At 38.4% G+C, this 24,513-nt stretch overlaps 2 protein-coding genes across 2 annotated transcripts; one reads left to right on the top strand and one right to left on the bottom strand.

The window, feature by feature from the left end:
* The first annotated feature begins 7,686 nt into the window (after nt 1-7,686).
* On the top strand, nt 7,687-11,568 carry LOC104593122 (L-tryptophan--pyruvate aminotransferase 1-like). The gene is made up of 5 exons (XM_010252823.3): nt 7,687-7,907; nt 8,044-8,347; nt 10,289-10,569; nt 10,696-10,997; nt 11,131-11,568. Exons 1-5 carry the CDS (start codon nt 7,783-7,785, stop codon nt 11,349-11,351), a joined length of 1,233 nt encoding a protein of 410 aa, XP_010251125.1. The 5' UTR covers nt 7,687-7,782; the 3' UTR covers nt 11,352-11,568.
* Nucleotides 11,569-13,721: 2,153 nt separating this feature from the next.
* On the bottom strand, nt 13,722-22,012 carry LOC104593121 (AP-1 complex subunit mu-2). Its single transcript, XM_010252822.3, has 11 exons — nt 21,548-22,012; nt 20,946-21,092; nt 20,792-20,854; nt 20,484-20,660; nt 20,293-20,396; nt 17,159-17,266; nt 16,919-17,015; nt 16,710-16,807; nt 16,224-16,365; nt 15,957-16,079; nt 13,722-14,266 (listed from the first exon to the last, which is right to left on the bottom strand). The coding sequence occupies exons 1-11, from the start codon at nt 21,674-21,676 to the stop codon at nt 14,168-14,170; spliced, it is 1,287 nt and encodes a 428-aa protein (XP_010251124.1). The 5' UTR covers nt 21,677-22,012; the 3' UTR covers nt 13,722-14,167.
* Nucleotides 22,013-24,513: the final 2,501 nt, after the last annotated feature.

Raw genomic sequence — 24,513 nt, 5'->3', positions numbered from 1 at the left:
AACCAAAACCAGCGGACCGGTTAACTGGTGGTACCGGTTCAGTTTCGGTTTGGCAAAATGAAAAAACCGGTACCACCGGTTCGGTTTACAAAAAGGGGCCATAGTTCGGTTAACCAAACCGTGGACACCCCTAGTTACTTCCTTCTTTTATCTGGCATGTCATGAACTCATGATCTAGATTGTGTTTGGTAGCATTGTCGCTTCTATTTGTCGCCTTTTGTGTTGATAAATATAATTTTTTAAAAAATCGTTTTATCAATTTAAATCAAATAACCAATTTACTAAAAAATATAGACATTAGATTAAATATTGGCATTTATAATAAAAATATCAAATTTGACATTTAATGAAGCAGCAGTAATAGTATTCAAATATTCAATGTTGTATTTATTGATGATTATTTTAGTAGTAAAAAATATAGTTCTATAAAATTTGTTTTGATCAACCTAAAACGTTACAGAAAATGGCAATAGTACCATTGGTACCAAACACAACCTTAATTGTGAACAATAACAAGATAATTCAAGTTGAGCATGTTTTTGTGAAGCAAATGAATCAGCTTTCCTGCCAAACCTATGCATGTTCATGGGACTATGCGAGAGAAGCTCTGTTGATCACAAAATTTTGGCCACATCGTGTGTGTTCATGTAACACTACAGCTGTACATTGGAACATTTCTGTCCTTGAATGACAATAAATAGTACAAAGAGATGTTCCTAATGTACGGATGTAGATGCATGTAATTTTATGATCAACAGATCCGGATTCATTCACACCTCAAGCAGATTGAGACTTGAGGACCTTTGGAGCCACATTAGCCCTTGCCACTGCTTGTGCTAGTACTTTTCTTCCTGTACCTGACGTCAATCGCAGGCTTACAGCTACACACTTACCATATTGAATTGTGAAATGTATGACAATTCGTGTAGAACGAAAGATATTATTCTTTTGTTCCCGTCACTTTTTCCTTTGCAGGGAATGAATATATATAGATATAGGCCTTCTTCCATCTTTCATTGTCCAATATAAACTATTCCTATGATAAGGATTAGTGATCATCGACTCCGGATAGGAGTTGTCCCTTGAATTAAGGAATATCCTCCTAATTTGACAGATCACGCTAATACTCCCCCTCACGTTGGTGCGTACAAATCTTGGATGCCCAACTTGCTAAGTGAGCTGTGGAAGTTTTTACTGGATACAGCTTTTGTAAGTATATCCGCCAACTGGTCTTCAGACTTGACAAAAAAAAATCGGATGATTTTGTCTTCGATATTTTGTTTGATGAAATGCTGGTCCACCTCCACGTGCTTTGTTCGATCATGTTGAACAGGATTATGAGAGATATCTATGGCAGCCTTGTTATCACAGAATAGGTCCATCTCAGAGGTTGGGGAGAAACCGATTTTAGTCATTAATCTTCTAAGCCAGAGAAGCTCGCAAAGCCCTTTAGCCATTCCTCGAAACTCAGCTTCAGCACTTGATAAGGCCACCACTTTCTGTTTTTTACTCTTCCATGTGACAAGATTTCCACCGACAAATGTAAAGTACCCCAAGGTGGATCTTCTGTCCGAGATATTTCCAGCCCAATCTGCGTCTGTATAGCCTTCAATCTTTAGATGATTATTCTTTAAGAATATAAGTCCTCTTCCGGGTGAGGACTTCCAAGTATCGAAGAATTTGCATTACAGCATTCATGTGATCTTCGCTTAGACAATGCATGAATTGACTCACCACGCTGACTGCGTAAGTGATGTCTAGACGAGTATGTGAGAGGTAAATAAGTTTACCAACCAGCCTTTGATATCTCTCCTTACTGGTAGGTACTTGGTCTGGGTATTCTCCAAGTTTATGGTTATGTATAATTGGTGTGTCTGTCGACTTGCACTCCAACTGCCTACTTCAGATAGTAAATCTAAAGTGTATTTTCGTTGAGACAGAAATATACCTCTCCTTGATCTAGCAACTTCGATTCCTAGGAAATATTTGAGCCCTCCCAAGTTCTTCATTTCAAACTCAGTCGCCAATTGCTTTTGAAGAGTTGTTATTTCTCCTGAATCATTTTCGGTGATAATCATGTCATCTACATATATTATTAAGTCTGTTACCTTCCCTCGTTGGGGTTTTAGAAATAGTGTATGGTCCGAATTGCTTTGTTGAAAGCCATATTTCTTCATCGCAAGACTAAACCGCCCAAACCATGCCCGCGGTGATTGTTTCAATCCATATAGTGCTCGTTGTAGTTTACACACAACTTTGGTCTTGGAATTTGCTGTATAACCAGGTGGGATGTTCATGTACACCTCCTCTTCAAGGTCACCATGGAGGAAAGCGTTCTTTACGTCGAACTGGTGTAGCGGCCAATCAAGGTTTGCTGCAAGAGATAATAAAACTCTAATCGTATTCAATTTTGCCACTGGTGAGAAGGTCTCTTGATAATCTATGCCATGTATCTGAGTATAACCTTTCGTGACCAGCCTCGCTTTGTATCTCTCGGTCGACCCATCTGCTTTGTATTTAATGGAAAATACCCACATACACCCTACAGGTTTCTTCCCTTCGGGCAAGGTAACATGAGTCCAGGTTTTGTTCTTCAATAGTGCCTCCATTTCTTCCTGTATGGCCTGTGTCCATTTCGAGTTTGTCAGAGCTTCTTGAACACTGGTGGGAATATGATGTGAGGACAATTCTTGCACAAATGTTTTGAGAGGTTTGGAGAGTCTCTTTGTTGATACATAATTGGTAATTTGATACTTTAACCTCCGGTCCTCAATCTCTGGAGAATATCTATTTGGCGGTTTGCCATAATTATGCCTGAAAGGTAAAGTGTAACCAGCAGAAGTAATCAGGCGATTGTGGGTTCGGGTTCTACCGGGCGTGCCAGATCCAAATCTGTTATTCTTTGGTATTACTTTGATGGTGTGCATGATGTGCTCGACCCATACTAAGATCATCCATGTAGTAGAGCTCCCCCCCCCCTCCTAGTACCACGCCCAATTATCTCCTTGGTGAGAATATTCTAAAGAAGACAAAAAATAGGATAGATGAGCACAACACAATTTAGATCAGTGCAAATTTGGCTAACAGATAGTAATTTATGGGAGAGAAAGGGAACAAGCAAAGTGTTTCTTTAAGGATATTGTAGGTGACAAGGTCACAGTGCCTGCTCTTGTGACTGGAGATATAGCCCCATTGGCATTAGCAATTGTAGTCCGTCTTGGTGGTGAAGTTTTTTAAAAATCAGTGGCATCATAGGTCATGTGGTCGGTAGCCCCCGAGTCAAGTATCCATGCATTGCAATCAGCAGTGTTGTGGGGAAGATTGTTACCTGAATCTGAGAGGTGTACGTCTCCTTGTGGTAGTTCAACAGGCGGTGTGAATGACAGTTGGGGTTCTGTTGTAACCATCGCAGCCTTACCACCAGTTTCAGCCTTGTCTTGACGTTTCCGGGCTTGGAGTTCATGCCACCAGTCGGGGTAGCCATGTAGTTTGAAGCAATTCTCCCAGGTATGCTTCGAGTTACCACAATGAGAACACTTAGTTTTATCAGAAGATGTTCGAGATTTAGAGGACATACCAGCTTTTCCGTTGCTCAAAGAAAGAGAGCCTGTTGAGGATGAAGTAGGTTGTCCCGTTTTAACACTTTTGGAGGCCAAAACAGCTCTTGGAGTTTCAATATTGTTACCGGTGATTATGACCTTTTGCCGGATAGCTTCCCTACGAACATGTGTGTATGCCTGCTCAATAGTGGGAAACGAGTGCATTTGGAGTACATCTGCTCGAATCTTGTCAAGTTTGTCATCAAGGCCATCTAAGAAAATATACACTCTCTCTTCTTGAAGAAGATTACTATATCGTTGAATATCTGCAACACACTCCATTGGATTTGGATGGCGAAAATCAATTTCACACCACAAACCTTGGAGATCATTATAATATTTTTCAAGAGATCCTCCAGACTGGCGCAAGTGGGTCACACGGCGTCAGAGATCATATACTTGTGAGGTGTCACTGCCATCAAAGTAGGTAGTAGCAACAGAATCCCACACCATCTTTGCCGTAGGGAATCGAATAAAGTTGCCGATCAATGATACGTCCATGGAGTTAATTAACCAGCCCTTGACAATAGCGTTGTTCGTGCACCACTTTCGAAAGGTTGGGTCAGACTGAGGAGGCTGGGGAAGCTCGCCATTAATATATCCCAATTTGTCTTTGCCGGAGATATACATCTCAACAACTTGGGACCAAAGAGCATAGTTGGTGCCGTCCAACTTGATGCCAATCTGTGCGACAGGAGTCTCTGTAGTCGAGGTTGGTCTGTGCAGGATTTCAGCCATTCTAGTGGTCAATTCAGTGAGGGTAGGGTCGGATCGTTGTTCCCCAACCGGATCTGAGGTTTCTGAATCGGACATGGTTGTATCTCCCGAAGGGTGTCCCTGCTAATGGCGTCTCGGAGCAGAAGAGCTTAGTGCCACAGGGCGGAGGAAGAGGTGAGAAATCTCGGAAATCAAACACCGAGTTTGCAATCTCGACGAAGGAATCTGAGTTCCTCTTGTTGGTCGAAAAAACCGTTTGCACTTCGCCGATCTCCGAGATAAAAAACCAAAGCTCTAAAAAATAGTAATATTCTAGTACGGTGATGAATTACCTCAAGAACGTGATCTTGATGCTGATCTCTATAGATGCTCCACAGAACCGATAAATTTTCCCAGCAGATTGAACGTGTAGAGGTCCTTTGGTGATCGCCTATCCGGCTGCATCCGCAGGGCGAAGGAAGATGTGATCGCCTATCCGGTTGTGTTCGACTTCCAACGTCGGAGATAGACGACACGATTCGGCTGCGTCCGCAGGGCTGAGGAAGAGGTGATCGCCTATCCGGCTGCATCCGACTTCCGATGACTTTATCGCTGCTCCAAACTTCTATTTATCTCTCCTGGTTTTCGGGTGATTTGTCGTTGATCATCAGGCGGAGAGAGAACCAACCATGACTGGAAGGATGAAGCCTAAGAAGCACGCGACCAAGGAGATTGCCGCCAAGATCGACGCTGTTACCACTAACAGAGGAGGAGGTAAGGTTGGGCTCGCTGACCGTTCTGGGCTCAGCACGAGTGGCCAATCACTGTAGGATCACCGCTCGAATGCGCTCCCTGTAGGATCGTTGCTCTGATACCATGACAATTCGTTTAGAATGAAAGATATTATTCTTTTGTTCCCGTCACTTTTTCCTTTACAGGGAATGAATATATATAGATACAGGCCTTCTTCCATCTTTCCTTGTCCAATACAAACACTCCGGATAGGAATTGTCCCTTGAATTAAGAAATATCCTCCTACTTTGACAGCTCACGCTAATAATGTATGGCCGTAAGAAAAGTGAGTAGGAAATTTGGGTTCGTTGTTCATCCTTTTGACATGTGTCATGCTCACATGCTCCACATTGATTAACCTTGTGAAATTGGCAGAGTGATACTATGGAAATATCGGAACAAGGAAATAAAATGGATTGCTTTATAGATAATTTGTATGATGTTAGAAAGGTATAATACAAGAAGAATTTTGATCAGATAAATATGGTTATTAATTCTATGACATCGATTTTATCATCTTTTTAGATATCTTATCATTTTGACCTGCCCAAGGTAAGGCCTAATCTAAGCTTGTAGGCTTAAGTCCAACTCGGCCTAAACCTAAGCTATTTTGACATTATTGTTGTGTAAAATGCACTTCAGCACTTCTTTATTGAACTTAAACCTACAGTGGGCTGGGCTTGGACAACCTGTTGTCTTAATCGTAGCCCGGCCCCAAAATTTGACTCGAAATTCAAAAATTTGAAGTCAAGCTTGGATAAAGTTGATGTTGGGTTGGGGCGTTAAACCCACTCAAGTTGCATCCATTAGCTTTTTGGGACCATTGATAATCTCCCTTAAATAAATATTGACAAATGCCATTGTTCACCTGTATTATCTGAATCTCTGATTTTTTTTTTTTATGGTTTTATGAACACAAGCAGCCATTGAGATAAGTTTTGCTTTGATTTCTCTTGGGTTTTTCCTTCAGTTGGCCTTGGTGGAACCTAAGAAACGGGATATATTTAGTACATTGGATGGAAGGTTTAAGCATCCGTACTTATTGCATTATATTGTGTATATCCTATTGCTATATTAGGTCACTGATACTCGATATACGCAATTTTTTTCTTATTATGTGTATCGATATTTTCAACCTTGATTGGTTGAATAGTCTCCAAAAATAAGACATACAGATACAGATAGGTAAGAGAATAGTGTTGTGATCTCTAGCTAGGCTGATGTAGAAATACTAGGAATTAGGTATGAGATAAGGATAGAGTTATCTGCCAGTAGAGGAGAGTTCAGATTGGCGCCCCACAGGTGCCATGCACATCTCAGTGTGTATTGGGAACACCTTGGGTTGTGCTGTGGATTACAAGTGAGTGTGCTCTGTGGGTCGCCCATGTGAATTCAATAGAGGAGGTTAGAATCATTTCATAGAAAAGGTAAGACTCACGAATGGTTGGATAATAGCTGAATTGGCTGAACTGAATGACTTTTTGTTTTGTAATAGTTATAATTAAATGATAAAATATTCAAAAATTATGATAATCAATTCAGCTTTAACTTCAGCCATTAAGGAATAATTCAAAACTTCATAACTTTTTCTAACACACAAGGAACAATGTGAAAAGGGGGGGGGGGGAGTATATTTTCATTTATAATTAAAACATATGAAATAAATTAATTTTCTGAATAAAAAAATCTATGGCATCTGTTGATTGTAATCAATGTTGTTGAGAAGAGAGCTCCATTAAAGATAAAAAAAAAAAAAAGTAATTTTGTTCTTTTTTTATTTTTAGTTTTGTATAAAATCAAAATATATTTAACCCTGTAACGGCATTCTTTTGTTTTTTTGGATAGTTACAGTATCGTCATTCTAACAAGATTATTTGTGCAAAAAGGATATAGAGATAAGGAAATTAATGCATTCTTACTCGGTTTTTGTGATATGTTTCTTGATTCTCCAAACAAAGAGGGAAATGAATTTAGGTTGAAATTTGAATCCTTATATTTAATTTGGAAACAATATATACTATGTACATACAAGTAGAGTTGAAATAATCATAATAATGAATTTAGGATATGTGATTTTAATTTTATTTGTTACCCATGTTTGTATGGCTCACATTTTTCTATAAAATAAATAAATAAACCTTATTTCTTACCATATTAATTTTCCCCGACAAGTAAACCTACAAAAATTAGTGAAGAAGGAAGTTATTACGAGTTCAAATGATTCTTGGATGCTTTGCCATGAATGATGAATCCCCGCATTGTTCCTTAGGGCGTAGTATTTCTTAAGAACTGCATTAAAGTCGTTGTTTATTGGCATTCGCATTTCTCATAAAGATAATTAATTAAATCGTTGTAATATATGAGAGTGGAATCTGAATCTGAATCTAATTTATTTTTCTCTTATCCGTTCTACTTTTACCTCTCTAACTTTCTGTAGCGCCAATCCATTAAAGAATCCCAAATTCAACGTTTCTTCGTGCATGCATGTATCGCGTGAGTCACGATTTAATTTGGAGAGTCTATTTCAGGTAGGCATGTTTATAAACCCGAAAAAATGCAGCAGATCAGGATATATTATATATACCGTCCATGGTTGATGGTTGGGTCACTGTGAAACGTGAAGATCCTTCAATTCCCTGTATCAGAACTTGAGAGGCATAGTTAATCTTCGTTTGCAGAGAAGAAACAAAAGAAAATGTGCGGTACAAAACAGGCAGCAATTAACGGACACTCTTCTTCCTCTTCTCATTCTTGTATCGAAGCGAAGGAGAACGGCGTAACCAAGAAGCTCCCCTCCGACTCTGTCATCAACCTTGACCAGTAAGTTCGTAACTTGTTTGTAGGAAAAAGGCGTTTTAATTTGCTTCCATTTTTTAAGTAGAAGTTGGGGTTTGATATCTCTGTATGATAATGTGATTGTTATTTAACTGGTTAAATTAATTACTGTTAACAACAGTGGCGATCCGAAGATGTTCGAGTCATACTGGCGAAGGATGGGAGACAACTGTGCGGTGGTGATCACGGGTTGGCAATCGTTGAGCTACTTCTCCGATATCACAAGTCTGTGTTGGTTTCTGGAGCCAGAGTTGGCGGAAGAGGTCAGGCGACTGCATCGGTTGGTGGGGAATGCTGTTACCGAAGATCGTCACATTGTGGTGGGCACCGGTTCGACGCAGCTCTTTCAGGCTGCGCTCTACGCTCTATCTTCTCCGGATGCAGATGAGCCTATGAGCGTCGTTTCCGCCGCTCCTTACTACTCCGTGAGTTCTCCTTGCACTCGCAGTGATTATTGATTAATGATACACGGTTTCCGAAACAGTTGAATCTTAATCATCTTAATTTAAGCTGACGATGATTCCGTGGTTAGGGCCGCATGATAACTCACTCCCCTCCTCGCCTTTTCCATTTCGGGGAGAAAGGATGAAACGTAGAATGGTTGTGTATGATCATCTTCAGAGTCCGGATCTGTTGCCAGCCGTACATCCAGAACATCTCGCCACGATGTTCCCTATGTACGGTTACAATGGCTTATGGGACCTTGGGACCATAAAATTAGATCTGATCCCAACAAAAAACAATCAAAAGCATGCAAGAGTTCGGATCTAGTTACAATAGCGGATCGCCATTGGAAACTAGTTGGGGCCTTGGGATCTACTGCCAACAAAACAATTCCCAACACCCTTCCAATATCACCTTACATCGCACATCTCACCATCAGACTGGGATCCGCCATGCATGAGATGTGTGGTATTAGATGATGTTAGAAGAAGATCTAGATTCATGGGAGACATTCTTTGTCTTTTATGACAATTTTGGATCGATTACCAATACAAGGTCCCAACCAGCCATTGCAGTTTCACATTAGAAACATCTCCCCCTGAATGAGAATTGAGAAGGGAGGTGTTCCCAATGTCTGTTGGAACAGTGTTGAAAGCATTCTATTAGTAGCAGGTCACAGCCCCTTTATGGAAGATCTCCTGATTTTCAGCTATTATGGATGTTGGGACTAGATCCCAACTATTGTGAAAAGAAAGTTAGGGTCTTCTGCCAATAAAACATATTTCAACATTATATCAATTTGTTCTGTTACCACACATCTCACTATGCGGACAGAATTTATGTTCAATTGGGACTGCATTTTCAAACAATTCAACTCACTCATTCTCTCTGGTGCCCCCTTTCAGGGGATTTGGGCCCAATCCGTTATTGAGGACGTTTCTATAGACTACAATTCGGACGACGGAAGTCACCATCAAAGCCCATCATAAAAATAGGACCTACCATATATAAAATGTGAGGTATTAGATGATGTTAATAGGATGTCAGGAACGTATTTAATTGGCAGGTGATCCGGACTCGGTGAAGAGAGTCCGATGAATCTGATTATCCAGACTTCCTACTCAAATAATACTTTTTCACACCCACCTCACACAACAACTTGCATCCACACAGTGGGAACAGTACATTGGTACCCGAGATGTTCCTGTCTTCCTGAAATGGAGCTGCAACGTTAACAGACAGACCGTGATTAGGGTTTGTTTGATAGTCAGACTGTGCTTAGGTCAGTCAAGTCATCATTCATCACTTTATAACGAGATTTTTTTACTGTTCAGTCTAAAAACATTAATGATGTTTTTACGTGACGAGAATTTTATTATACAAACAAGTAATATAGAGCTTAACCGTTGAAATTTGTATAGAGTTATAGTACCTGGAAATCTTTAAAGAAGCCAGTCAAGCCACGAGAATGTGAATCAATAAAAGAAAGACGTAGATTTGTTGACGGTTGTTCACAGAGGTGTACTCTGCGGGCGGCCAATTTAGGTTGGGATGAGGTCAACCCTGATCCAATTTGAAATTTTGAATCGTGGAATTCCCAACCTAAAACCTAACCCAGTGAGATTGGGTTGGGTTCTGACATTTGAGACTAGTATGGTCCTTCGAGCCCTTAATTAATGATGGATTAATACGACGAAGTATAATTGTTATTACAGGGTAACGTGATTATGTTGTAGATTATTATTAGTAGAAATCAAAATAACATCATTAATGGTCATGTATTTATAAGGTGAATTTATTAATAATGTCGGATGGATCAGGAAAAAAAGCAAAAGGGAGAAAAAAACAATGTTGCTTATTGTTATTGATTTCCGCTGCTAACTCCATCCGTCCTGTTGTCTTGAATTGTTCGTCACTTGCAGTCGTATCCGACATTGACAGAATTCTTGAGGTCCAGACTCTACAGATGGGCCGGTGACGCACATGGCTTCGACGGAGATAAACCTTACATAGAACTCGTTACCTCCCCAAATAACCCCGATGGGTTCACCAGGAAAACTGTGATTAACCGGAGGGGAGGAAAGGTGGTCTATGACCTAGCTTACTACTGGCCACAATACACACCAATTACAATTCAGGCAGATCACGATCTCATGCTATTCACCGTCTCCAAAAGCACTGGACATGCTGGATCACGCATTGGGTGAGCTCCACATCATTCCCTGGTCTTAATTTGTATATAAATTGTAGCTGTAGGTGTGGGGTAACTGAGTTAGTGCCTTAAAAGTAAATTTAACCAACTGTTTGGTTTGATCTTCTTGTTTTTCAGGTGGGCACTTGTCAAGGACAAGGAGGTAGCTAAGAAGATGACCAAGTTCATTGAGCTCAACACAATAGGTGTGTCCAAGGACTCACAGGTTCGGGCGGCAAAGCTTCTGAGAGCCGTGTCTGATAGTTGCAAACAATTGGGGTCCCAAGGCTCAGTGAACTTCTTTGACAATTTCAGACGCCTCATGATCAATAGATGGGAGTGTCTGAGAAACGTTATTAGAGGAAATGACCTTTTTACTTTGCCGGAGTACCCCAAGGAGTTCTGCAACTTTGCCGGAGAATTCACGGAAGCACATCCCGGTAACGAAATCTTTCTCTCTACTTTTTAGTTTCATCATCACCTGCTTGATTACTTGTACTAATAAAATGGTGGAGGAGGTGGAGAGAAGATTTTGTTAATAACGTATCATGATTTGAGCTTTTTCTACTACAGCTTTTGCTTGGCTGAAGTTTAAGGAGGAGATAAAGGACAGCGAGAGTTTTCTAAGGGCCCATAAGATCCTAACGAGAAGCGGGAAGCACTTCGGAGTGAACAAAACATACGTCAGGATTAGCATGTTGGATCGGGAGGAGAATTTTGAAATCTTATTGGAGAGGTTATCCAAAATTTCAGCAAAGCAACAGGAGAATGGGCCGAGTTTAAGAGCTTCGTAGGTTGTCTGTAGGATTAGCTCTTATCTGACTTGCTTTCCTTTTCTGTTGTTTCGGACCTTTCAATCGATGTGTTTGTGAATTGTAAGTTGGGACTGTCATGTGTTTGTAAGTTGTGGCCATTATGTGTTTGTAAGATGCGACTGTTATGTGTTTTTTTTTTTTTTTTCAAGTTGTAAGTTTGTGAATTGTAATAAGTTGTGACCGTTTTGTGTTCTCGTATTTACTTGGAAACGTCCTTGTTCTCTTTCTTGCCAGCCGCCAGCTTCCCGGAAAGAAAGCCCAAAGTGAATAATTGGATACTTGAAACTCTTTCATAACTAGTGAATGGTCGCCACGATAATTTGCAGTAGTTTTTTTTTCTGTCTGGTTTAATTAGGTCGCAATGACCATACTTGACGACCTTTATATTTTTTTTTACTTTTATCACTGCTCACGAGTATCAGCAGCCTAGAGATAGCCGGCCCCTCATCAAAGCTCTGTGACAATTTATTTCGCAGTCTTGGTCCAGTTACCATAGGGTAGATTTTCAACTCTTAATCAGGGATTAAAGTTTCCATATAATACAACACCCCTCCTATTGATACCAGTTTATCTAGATACATTTGGATACGTTGATATACAAATATTTTGAAAACTTTTAAAGGGTTTCAAGCCTACTCTCTAGAACTATCTCATTATTATAAAATAAAAAATAAAAAAAAAAACAAAGTATCAACTATATCAATACACAGTATCAATATTTTAATATTTGTTCTTAATAAAGTGGGGTATTCATATTAGAAGGGAAGGTAAGAAGTGGTCGATAGTACACCACACCATTGTTTAGCATTACATGCCTTTGAAGAGTACAAAGTTTATTCAGTACTGAGAAAATGGTTTGACATCAGGACAGATGTTACATAAAGAACCAATGCTAAGAATGGCAACTTTCCCATTTCCCTGATCCCTTGCAAGAATGGGGATAAGAAAATTTTCATTCCCATTGGCAGGGACAGGAAAGTACTCCCCACCCTGCAGTGCTAGGGCTGTAAGTCGGGTCGGGTTAGATCGGGTTGAGGTCAACCCTAGCCCAACCCTAAGTTCTAAACCCCCAACTCTAACCCTAACCCAACCCGACTTTCAACCCGACCTACCCAATCCTAACCCTAACAAAATTCCTTTAACCCTAACCCAACCCAATCCAACTCAAAGTCAACTTCAGGTTGGGCCCAACCCAACCTTCTTCCCATCCCTTAAAATCTTGATGTTTTTATTGGGTTCTTTAAGTACAAAAGTTAGAAAAAAAAATGTTTGAAATGACTAGTTTATTATGACTTATAATAGATCTTTTATGGGCAACAAGCTATATATGGGTGGCAAACAACAAAGAAGAGATAAAGAATAAAATATTCAAAAAACATAAAATATGTTATCAAGGTATTAGTATTTCCAATTAGGATTAAATGAAGTGATTATCTTAAATGAAATAAATGGCAATATGTGGTAGTGGCTATACAACTACCACATATATATATATATGGTACTCAAGGGGTCAACCCTAACCCAACCCAAAATAAAGTCAGGTTCATAGATTTCAACCCTAACCCGAGCATCAACCCGACCCAACCCAACCTGACTTTTTTGGGTTGAGTTCAGGCTAACCCGGCCCAAATTGCAGCCTTATGCAGGGCCCCCAATTCACACATATGTATATATGCATATATGCATATACACATGTATATTAATAATTTTAAGAATATAATTGAATATTATCAAATATATTTGAATCTTATTTGATAGGATTATAAATTTTAACTATTTTATTTTTAATTTTTTAAATGAAATAAAAAATAAAAACAAAATAATTGATATCATAAAAAATCATGGAAAGTGGGAATCCCCATGGGAAAAGGGATGGAGATAACCTTGTCCCCGCTAATGGGGTTCGGACGGAGGCGGGGAAGAGGATAGGATTTTCATGGGGATGGGGATGGTGAATAGCTTCCCATTCCCACCCCACCCCGTTGCCATTCCTAACCATTGCCAGGTTGAAGCATTTCAAAATACCAAAATCGTACTTGTACAAATACTATTTGCTTGGTTGAAGCATTTCAATATGCCTTGATTATTATAGAATATTCAAAATTCCGTCCAGAGTGCATTCTTATGGCAACATTGCATGTGCCAACTGCCAAGGATCAAATGGTCTACATGCTAATTTAACTCTGATTTGTAAATGCTTCAACCTAGATACTTTAGATGTATCAAACTTAAATTCCTTCTAATCTATTCTCTCTCTTCCTTTAAAAATCAGGAAAAGTTAGGCCCTGCAGCCATTGTTAAACCCCGTATCAGCCTAGCACTAAAGGATAAAATTTAATGCAGTTCATATTATAGAGAAAAGAACTAAACTTGAACATCTCATATAGTTTTATCGAATTTTGACACAAATTCCATACTTTAAGCAATAGGGAAGAACATGAATAATAAAGGAACTTTCTAGTTTCTAATGCATGTTGTGGAGAGGCCACCTACATTCAATATCATAATCATGGACCAGCCGCTACCATCCAATGCCCAATAAATGATTCTTAATTCTCACAAAAAAATGAATAGACAAACATTTTTGGGTGACCATGGACCCTTGCAAACGACTGTAGAACAAAAACAGAGATGAAGGGGGAAGAGATAAAAGACTACAAAAGCTAAAACTTACCACGGTTTTGGAAGGAACAACTATTTCACACTAGGCTCCTTTATAGTAGCTTTGAGTTCTAGAATATTAGAGCCCGTAAAATATATCACGTGGTCGTTAGCAGTGCCGGTTCGAGTGGCTTTTAAATAAGTCTCAGTTCATATTCACCGGCCATTGTGATGTATCTGACCCATGGAAGGGCCTGGTATCCACTTTTCTCAATGATCTTAAGGTAACGTACCTACAAAATCCCAACTTTTTTGGTGAAAGCAGTTTATCTTGATTATCACAAGAGGATGAGAAAACAACTTGAATATTCCATTTTTAAAGAATAAATACATAGATTCATATCGACTTGATGAGACCAAAAGCAAAATAAATGTTTCAATGCAGCTTAGGAATATTATATCTCAAAGAACACAGATGAAGATTAGCACAGGTCTAACATGGAGTCAAACAAAATGAATGCTTTAATTAGCTTGGACCTTTAATTACTGGCCACTCAAACCATTAGCATTTTAAGGAGAGATAACCTGCTTATTAGATGCTCTGAACTGGCAGCAATGTTGTATCGCAAACAGGCCATTACAAGTCTATGGTGTAAATCCAAAACGTTGGTGGACTACTCAAGGACCCAATTAAGAAACAAAGCAGCTAAAGGGTAAGTCATCCATTTTCATCTATCTAATCTTCAAGGAATTTGGATTCGCTGTAACACTTTATTTGTGTAGCAGGCTGTAGAACCAATGATAGCACTCCACACCAGTGATAAAATACATGGGGCCCACACTGAGAGGTTGAATGATTGTGGGCCCCACGTATTTTGTGACTGGTGTGGAGTGTTATTACTGGTTCCACAGACCGCTGAATAGCTAGCTAATGTGTTCAGCTAATCCTATCTCAATCTGAAGTAAGACAAAGAATAATAAGTAAGATGCACCTACTTACATCATCAACTTACCCACATGAAAAATTCATTAAAAAAAAAACTTACCCACATGAAAACAGAAGTATACATACCCAAGAAACAATTTGCAATTGCAAACTAGTGGAATGACATCAACCAAGGTGGGGTTTTAAAAAAAAAATTCCACAGTTTTTTCTGTTCCTAGGAAGTGGAAAACAAGAGATTTTTTTCCTGAAAATTTTCAAATGCCACCCAACATACAAGCGTCTCAGACAATCCATCCCCCAACCCAGATGCAGGTGGGATTCGATCCCAAGTCTCCACTACAACCAGCAGGAGACCTTACCAACCAGCTGGTTGGCACCTGGCAACTTATAAGGGAATTTCATCCCAAACATCTATGCCAAATGGCTTAAATAGAGATTTATCTTGTTATTATTCAAAAAAATGAAGAAAACCCATGGTTGTTTTTTTTTAATGAGAATTATCCATGGTTGTTATTTAGAAGGGAGTCTGTCACAAGGGGTAGGGTAGGGTGGGAATAAAGATGACATGGTTGATTGTACTGTTATCCTAAGATGGACTATCTGAGAAAACCTTTATCTCCATGTCTTTAAAATAAATACAACAAAATATTTTAACTAACTTGAATGTGAAACACTGGAAATCCACAAAACAGCAATTATGCAACATTCCATTTTCTCAAAGAAAATCAACCTAAAAGCTTAAGCTGTTAGGTGAGGTCCTTGAATAGGTTGATATTTTCTAAAACGCCCCCTCACACGAAAGCCCATTGGGCTTGAAGTGCGAATAAGCAGAGGCCCACCCATACCTTGTGCTGAAACTTAATTAATTATAGTGGGGGTAATGAGGATCGAACACTAAACCACTTGGTGAAAATAGCTCTGATACCATCTCAAAGAACCATTCAACCTAAAAGCTTAAGCTGTTAGGTGAGGTCCCTGAATAGGTTGATATTTTCTAACACATTTCAAGAGAGAAAATACTCCAGTTAGAAGGGTACCTGTATTCCAGAGACAGTAAAATACGGTATCTCAAATTTCACACGAATAGGAGCTTTTCTCTCAGGAGCTGCATCTTCAGAAGTTATACTGGGAAGACCAAATTCCGCCCTCAACATATACTCCTACAAAATTTAGTTCAAACACAGTAGTATGTGCATTATTAAATTACAAGCTCATTCAAAATTTATGGTCATTTGACAACAAAATAGGAAGAATTTCTGGGCATCTATTGGATGGTGGAAAAGGAGCTTAAAGCTAGCTCTTACCTTGCCCCCAGGAAAGGATTTTATTTTCCATATCAATGCATCATTTTCAGGTGCATATGAAGCAGATCCCATGGAAGTTCGCACATTGGGATTGGTAGCATCAGATGGCACAGGCAACTCAATTTCAACATTTGTTGCAGTGCTGTAAAACCAACATCTTGTTAAATCAAAACATTCTAAAAGTTACCCTTCCCAGTCTTCTAAATTGATTCTTAGGAGCAATAAAACTAGTGGATACAATATCACCATCATCATCATCATCATTATCTAAGCATTGTTCTAACTATATGGAGTTGGCTACATGAATCCTTTTTCACCTTTCCATTCTGTTCAGTGCCATATACATTGTTAAATTACAAGCTATCAAATCGTTTTTTACCACTTCAACCTATGTCCTTTTTGGACTGCCCCTAGGTCTTCTATCCCCTTCAACTTGTAATAGATCAGTTCAACAGATATAGAAAATAAAAGGCAATAAATATATACCTACGCTCCTTGAACTGGCTCCGTGCTTTTACCATCAGCTCAACACGACTTCTTGAATGCCTCTCCACCTGAGCCTCCACCCAGATCAGAGGCTTTACCTGAAAGAAAAAGAAATGAGCCTGGAGGAACAACATGACCTGAAAAAAAAAAAAAAAATATGGCCATAACCAGTACTAAACCATAAATGATATATAAAGCATTAAATCAACCTGAGTGCTGAGTCTGTATGTCATCAGATCAAAAGACCCATCAGGGGGTATAAAGGATATTGTCCTGTCATTTTCAAATCGAGCCAGACGTACACACCTAGACCAAAAAAGGAGCTATTGGAATAAATAGTGGTATTGACAAATGACAATGTCAAAATCCAGAATTGGACTTAAGTAGAATTTGCATCATTACTTCGGAACAAGTACAGAAGACAAATACTGAAGAATTCAGCTACATACTGGTGAAATTTGATATCATCCAGATCAATTGCTTTCCCTTTTGTTGATCTACCTTGAGCCTCCAGTAGCACTCTGTCATTTAGGCCAAGCTTACATTCAGGCATACCACTGCCACAAATGAAGCATGATTAGTTTCCAGATTTCCAGTTAAACCCACTTCTGAAGTATGAACAAGCTTAACTGACTGCCAAATTTGACAATAAAGAAAAGAAGTAATTAGAAAGAAAATATCCTCCACAACAGCTTCCACTGGTCAGGTAAGGGCAATAGGAATATAGGATCCTTGATGTACTGAATCAGAGGTATAAACTCTATAAGGAAAGAAGACAGCTTAATCAAAAACAAGAAAAGTTTTACTTGCTTTAGGCAGGAACTTATAATGTCTCACTCTCTTTCCTGACTATTCCTAAAACAGTGGAAATTTCCCATTTTAACCATTTAAAGATAATCTAATGCTCTAATACTATTGCATAACTATCTTTTTTTACTTTTTGAGAGAGAGAGAGAAAGAGAGAGAGAGAGCAGGTAATCAATGATTGAATCAAGAATACATGACAAGAAAAGTAAAGAAAGGATGTTCATAGGTGCACAGTATTTTCAGCAGACAGGCTTCCATTAAAAAAAAAAAATACTACTCTTGTAAGGATCTGTTACCTACAAAATACCCTTTCTAAACCAGACCTAGTGAAACCATCTGATGGGCAATATCTCACTAACCTCATTAAGGTAGCAAGTGGATAAATTATTGTGTTTAGATCTGTCAATGGCCAGTGACCAATAACCATGACATGCAATACCAACTGCACATGGCAACAGATGGCAACTTTTCAATCAATTCACCTCATTGACCATGATTGTCTTCATAATCAAGGCAGTTTGCATGTGTAATTCAAAACATAGATTCATAGCCAATCCACCCCTCCCAAGACCACAGATAGACGTGACCAACATTGGGTAATGGCCTTTTTATATTGCATACTCTCATAGTTGTCAAGGCGACGCCTAGGCGACAAGGCTCGCCTCACCTAATCGCCAAGCAGTTTTGTGCTATGTATTATAAAATACTTTTTTATTCTTTATTTTTTGACATTATAATTATAAAATAGGCACTATTAAACTAAAATATTCATTTTGTGTGTTTATATACTAATTTCTTTTTATTATTTTCTTATTTGTTAGGGTTTAATCAATACAAACATTGCTAAATGCTGTATTGAACCCTCAAAGACTTTAAAACCTGAACCAATAAGTAAGGAAGAACTTAAAATTTTGTCTAATCAACACATTTTCTACTACTACTTTTTTTCTTCTTTTCCTATAACAAAAATAAGGGTTCAGACCTTGTATTTTTTGAATGTTCTTTCCTTCTTTTTCTTCTTCTTCTCATTAATATGTTGATTTTCTATACTTTAACATGAACTCTATACTTTTCTTATGAAAATTATAAATAATTATTAAGGAAATATGGTTATGGTACCTAGGGAACTACCCTAGGATCTATGCTTTCTACATAAAAAAATCCATCGCCTAGGCAACTAGGCGCCCCCTGTCGCCTAGCCTCGCCTTGGCGCCTTGAAAACTATGCATACTCTTGTGCTTCCCCTTCATTTTCTATTGGACTATTGCTTTCTGTAGATTAGCAATTGAAGGATTACTGGAATTTCAATTTAAGGAAACAGGGATTATGGATGTAACACTTACACTCTAGGAGTAGACTGAACTAGAAACCCAAAATGAATAAAAAAATATTTTTCCCTTGATATAAATAAATAAGGTATAAACCTCACCAATGAGTGCAATTCAGTAAATTCCCCACCATAGAACTTGGGAAGATATAGCCTGGGGGACCTGAAAAACATTCCATGGTTCAGTAATATACCATAGACTGCAATGCTTAACCACCTAAAGCCACTTATAAAACTACCATTGTAAAAAAAAAAAAAAAAGGAACTAGATCCTAATTTTAGACCTCAACAACTCAACATGACCAGTGGAGGAGAAATGTGCTAATCCATTTGCTGTCAAACCAAGACAACCCTTAACTTGAAACCTAAATACTGCTTCTGAACTCTGATATTTCATTTGTTAGAGGGGTCTTGTGTTGTTTTTTTGTTTTAGGGTTGTTTTTAAGGTTGTTGGGTGTGATTGGTTGGCTTAATTTTTTTTCTGGGTTGGTTGTTGGGGGGTGATTGAGGAGTCCGATCATTTTGGGGGTTGTTTTTTCTCTCGGACGATCTGGTCACCTTCTCTCTTTGCAGGACAAAGGTCTAGATACAGAATCAGATTTTTTTGTTATTTTCAAATAACCAATTAATCCGTAATGAGAATGCAGGTTTTGCTCATGAAATGTCAATTTTATACTGTAAGCTTTGTTCCCCTTTCTTATTAATATATTATTTTCAAATCTAAAAGAAAAAACAAGCAAATTTTGTTGTTCAGATATTTTAGAATGGTTATGTATAGTCATAACATTGTTATCTTTTTTACTATTTCATACAAACCAGCAATTAAAAAAAAAAAAAAAAAAAAACCATCCCAATGTTGGTCCCAGCAATCTGGGGTCTTGGGAGGTGTGGACTGGAAACAGACCTAACCTTTGGCATTTTTAGGCATAAAGTGGCTGCTTAAAGACTTGAATCCACATTATCATGAAGCCCAAGATTTTACCATTACACCAAGAAATGGCCCCTTTTCATACAAACCAGTGACAAGCCTAAGAATTCTAAGACACTCCAGTAGTCCAGTGATCTCCAATGATCTTAGTGAACAGTGATACAGTTCAGGAACTTTATTCTTGTGTAAATGAAGTTTATTCTTTATTAGCTACCCTGTGATCACCATCATATTAAATTGTTACAACTATTATCATCAATAATATAAGTTATTGGTATCATATGCTTGCCTAGATGGCCAATTATATTGATATAGTAGACATTTAGCACTGCATTTGAGAATACCTACACAGAAACTGAGTTCACTTCACATTTATGTAACAATGATTACTGGATTCTAACAATTACATGGAGAGAAATTCTAAGTGGATAGATGTGATGGAATAAATCTCCCGAAAGAATAAAACATGCCGAATTCTAAATAAATGCAGATGAAAAAAAATGCATAAGATGAACCCACACCTCAAATATGTTCTCATCTTTAATGCTCCAACAACATCTGACCGGATTATTTGCCCATTGCTGTTGACAAGTATATTGACACTTTCCACAACATCCAAGAACACCTGATCAAACATTAGAGAAGATTTTTAAGATACACATTGAACCTAAAAGCAAAGCACCAATAGCATTTGCATGGAAATAGGACTCACTTCATTCTTCTTGTATCGTATCCCTTCACTGCGCCAAGACACTGCATTTGTTACAGCCATTGGGGGTCGTTGAGTGACTTCCATCCTGTAAGCATCAGTCTTGATAAATTCACTAAGAATTTTTGCTTCAGTGTACTGAGGGTAACCAAAGTCCATCATTTCATCGAGTAACTCGTACTGCCAAAACAGTAATTCATCACAATGAGTCCACCTAAATGCTATTAAATATCTTAAACTGGTGATGTTTCAAATTTTATTTTTCTTCACCAATGTAGGTTACCAAGAAGGAAAAAGAGATATCTACTTACCACAACCACAAAGTTATCTCTCAGTGACTCTTCTTCTAATTCCTCAAAATAGTGCTTAAAGACCTGTCATTGTTATACAACAGCATTCCAATATTGTACATCACTTGGAGGCAAAACGTTTTTCATAGTTTTAACAGAATTACAAACATCTTACATCAACTACACGGTGTAAAAAGAGAAGAAGACTTGCAGCATTGCAGTTCTGCCTAGAAGCTGTCATCAGGAATACGTTATTGTGCTGTATGAACATATAGGTGACACCATTGTCATACACAACTGGATCTTGGGACTCTGGATCACCCTGAGGAAGATCAAAAAGAATAAGAAAACAGAAGTTAAGAGATGAAACATTGTTCAGATGCTCCCACCAACTGTGAGGATAAGAACATTTAAATTACATACTTTGTCCAGAAAGAATAGCAGATCACATTGAAACTGCATATTCAAATCATCAATAGAAGGAACCTTGGAATGACAATTTATTGCAATTATACTAAGAAGCCTCGAATATTGCTTGACAAACGCACGTAACTCACATTTACGAATAACCAAACCAATAAGAAATTTCCGTCCAGAAAAGAAAATAAAAAACTTCATTAGAAGTCTTCGAAAATGATCGGAAACCATGTGAACTCTACGATCACCATGATCAATGTAACGAGCTCAGGATACCACACAAATCTACACCAAATCTCATCCAAATCAACAAAATTCGAGATCCAAGTCATGGAAAGAACAAGCAAATTATCAGCTCACCTCTTTCTCAATAAGCTTTGTAAAGAAACGCTCTGCCTGTACAGCTGAGACGTCACCTCTATAATCACGCCACACTAGGACGCGGCCTTTGATATCGAGAAGGAAAAGCGCCGATACGGCGCCTGCCATTTGCTAAAGTTCGAGAAGATCGGAGATCAGATCAGGCTGCAGAGACGGATCTGGTTTTCAATGTATTCAATGAATGAGAAGGATCGTGAGACGGAAATTCTAGGGTTTTTTTGCATCATTTCTGATTTGTTCACAGTCGTTTACTTCAATTTCCAAAGGAAGTTAAGCTCGAATTATGCTTATAAGCATAAAACAAAATTTAAAAAAAAAAAAAAAGGAAATAAAAGATGCGAGAATAATTGGGAGACTTCCTCAGATAGTCAGATCTCCCTGTCTGAAAGACAAGGAGCTCCACTATAATCCGCTTACTTTTGATGTACGTACACTAGATGAAGTAACGGGCTTTCAGATCAGGCCGGGCTTTTGTGCAACCCAGTAACAAAGCCCAGACGTAACTGTCAATAAGGGCCCATTTGGGATGGCTGAGACGAAGATCCAGCTAAGCTGGTTTAAATGCTTTGAAACGCTTTGGATAACAGGATAAGCCAAGTAGCCAACTGAAGCGGATAGTCCTTCCTTGAGCTCTTCGGATCCTTCACCAAACATTATTGCTTAAGAGGCCCACATAGGAAAAAACAACTAAAAGCCACTGCACTCCAACCCTGAGCCCTTCCACTTCCAGCCATCCAGGGCCGAGTTGAACAGTTCGCTAAGTTGATTGGGCTGCTTTGAGGCATTTGGAGTAATTTAAAGCTGTCCGGTAATTTAGGCATTTGGGAAAATTGACCGATAGTTGATTTAGGCTCTCCGGTAATTTAAAGCTGTCCATATAGCTATGGACCCACCTCGAAAGGCCATAGGCTGCTGCGCAGCTCCCAAACGGGCACCAAGTAATTTGGAATTCCTCAATTCCAGTCCTACGTTGTGAGGTTGTGCATTTTTAGTTTTTTCCTTTTTTTTGTAAAGGTGCATTTGTTTAGGACTTTAGGTGACGTTAAAGCTGTTGTTGGATCGATGAAAAATGAGAATGAATGTAACCCAAATCAATTAAATTACACTGGACTGGATTTTAAGCTGTACTAAATCATTATTTCAGAATCTTGTGAAACTTTGTAAAAAAAATGTTTATATAAAAAGAAATGTTTCTTTGCAAAATTTGTGAAATGAGAGCTTATCTTATGTCTCGACATTATATATAGTTAAGTTTTAATGCGTGGGAGTTAGACCTAGCTTAGTCAAAGATTGATATATCAAGTATTTTCATCTTTACAAAAATTACAAATATTAAACAAAATCGTGAACTCAACGGGTTATGAATGACCAATATTCAATCCAACGTTCAGTCTAATTATCTCATGTTTAGATGATTAAATTTGGATTTTGTAACCAATTTATATAATTATATATAAATATAAAATATACAATATATATGTATATATATATATGTATATAAGTGTATATTAAAATAAAACTCTCAGTTCAAAGGGTTTTTCCTTTAAACAAGTAGCATTATATTTTTCAATAAAGAATAGGGTAAATTGTTTAAGCTACCCTTAGTTAATTGATTAAGTGTATTTTTATTGTTTAAAAATTGACTAATGCTATTTCTACTACTTCACACAATTGACTAATACTGTTAAACATCCATTAAGATGAAAAAAACTATTTTACCTGTTCTTCTTCTTCAAATTTTTAAAATAAAAGAAGAAAAAGGGGAAAGAAAAGCTGATTCCTCAAAATTCTAACCTTTCAAACCCAGCGATGGCTAACCTTCCATGGCCCTCCTCTTTAAGAAATTTACCCTATATATTATTAACTATGGAGACTTGAATCACCCGAAGTTTTGTCTGTAAAGGTTGAGGAGGGATGCATCCGCGTCCAGTTTTTCTTCTGTCCCCCTTTTGTACCCACCTGAACTCCAACGGTGTTCTACGCGGTGACCACAATAATGGCAGTGGAGCAATACACTCCAAGCACCCCACGTGCCTTAAAATCAGTTTGAATTCTAACACTAGTTCCAGAGTTAGTCGGTAATGGTTTCTATTAAATGTTACAGTTACAATGATCTGAACTATGGAGCTTAATCTTGATGGGCGGCAACTAATGGAGGATGAATTTATTATATTTTTTTGTTAGAAAAAAGAAAATATATGGAGTGTTAAATGCCAACGGCTGCACCGCCTTGGATGTTTTAGCAAAAAGCTTGGGAGATGCAAAAGACACCGGAATCTAATCTGATACTCGAAGGCGTCAGGGCTCTATCTTACGGTCTTATGAATCAAGCCCTCAGTGACTCGAACACCGAACAACACGAATCCATCAGTGGATTCAGAAGCGCCACAGCTTCGGAGCAGGTAAGGGAGTTATGCCCGTTGTTCCCACAATGCAAGCCGCTGCGTGACCGAACAACATGAATCCATCAGGGGTTTTGGTTTTTGAGATCTCCTGTTGCTTGCTCTTTCTTTCTACGATTGTTCTCCTTCTGCTTTCTCAAAAAGTAAGGAAGAAGAATCTCAGACCGTACAACAATGCTTGAAGCCCATCATGAAGAAAGCCTTTGATGATGTTGAAACTAAGATCTCTTCGTCGGAACTAAGATCGAGATATCTGCTTCTAGGCTTTTGTTTGAAACAGATAAAGAAGTAATGAAGAAGAAAGCCTTTGAGGATGCTGGAACTAATGAGATCTCTTCGCCAGAACTAAGATCTATTCCACACGCTAGCTACGTCGAAAGCCTTTGAGTTTCAAACTGTTGGAATGATGAACAACAAAGCCTCCCTACGGGACTGAGACGAAGACTAGACGGAAAGGTTTTAGGGATGGTATTTTAGGAAAAGAGGTCCTTCTCAGCAATGAAAGAGAAAATCTCTTCTTGTTGATTCTCTTCACTAAGATGA

The sequence above is a fragment of the Nelumbo nucifera genome, chromosome 3 (genome assembly GCF_055504915.1).
Source record: "Nelumbo nucifera cultivar China Antique chromosome 3, China Antique-T2T, whole genome shotgun sequence".
Lineage (NCBI taxonomy): Eukaryota > Viridiplantae > Streptophyta > Magnoliopsida > Proteales > Nelumbonaceae > Nelumbo > Nelumbo nucifera.
This window is presented reverse-complemented; position numbering and strand designations above follow the sequence as displayed.

Coding starts and splice junctions, on each gene's coding strand:
- LOC104593122 (XM_010252823.3), top strand. CDS start 7,783: ATGTGCGGTACAAAACAGGCAGCAATTAACGGACACTCTTCTTCCTCT. Junction 10,570..10,695: donor CATGCTGGATCACGCATTGG/GTGAGCTCCACA, acceptor CTTGTTTTTCAG/GTGGGCACTTGTCAAGGACA. Junction 10,998..11,130: donor ATTCACGGAAGCACATCCCG/GTAACGAAATCT, acceptor TTTCTACTACAG/CTTTTGCTTGGCTGAAGTTT.
- LOC104593121 (XM_010252822.3), bottom strand. CDS start 21,676: ATGGCAGGCGCCGTATCGGCGCTTTTCCTTCTCGATATCAAAGGCCGC. Junction 20,661..20,791: donor GAGATAACTTTGTGGTTGTG/GTAAGTAGATAT, acceptor CTGTTTTGGCAG/TACGAGTTACTCGATGAAAT. Junction 16,080..16,223: donor AATCCTTTCCTGGGGGCAAG/GTAAGAGCTAGC, acceptor TAAATTTTGTAG/GAGTATATGTTGAGGGCGGA.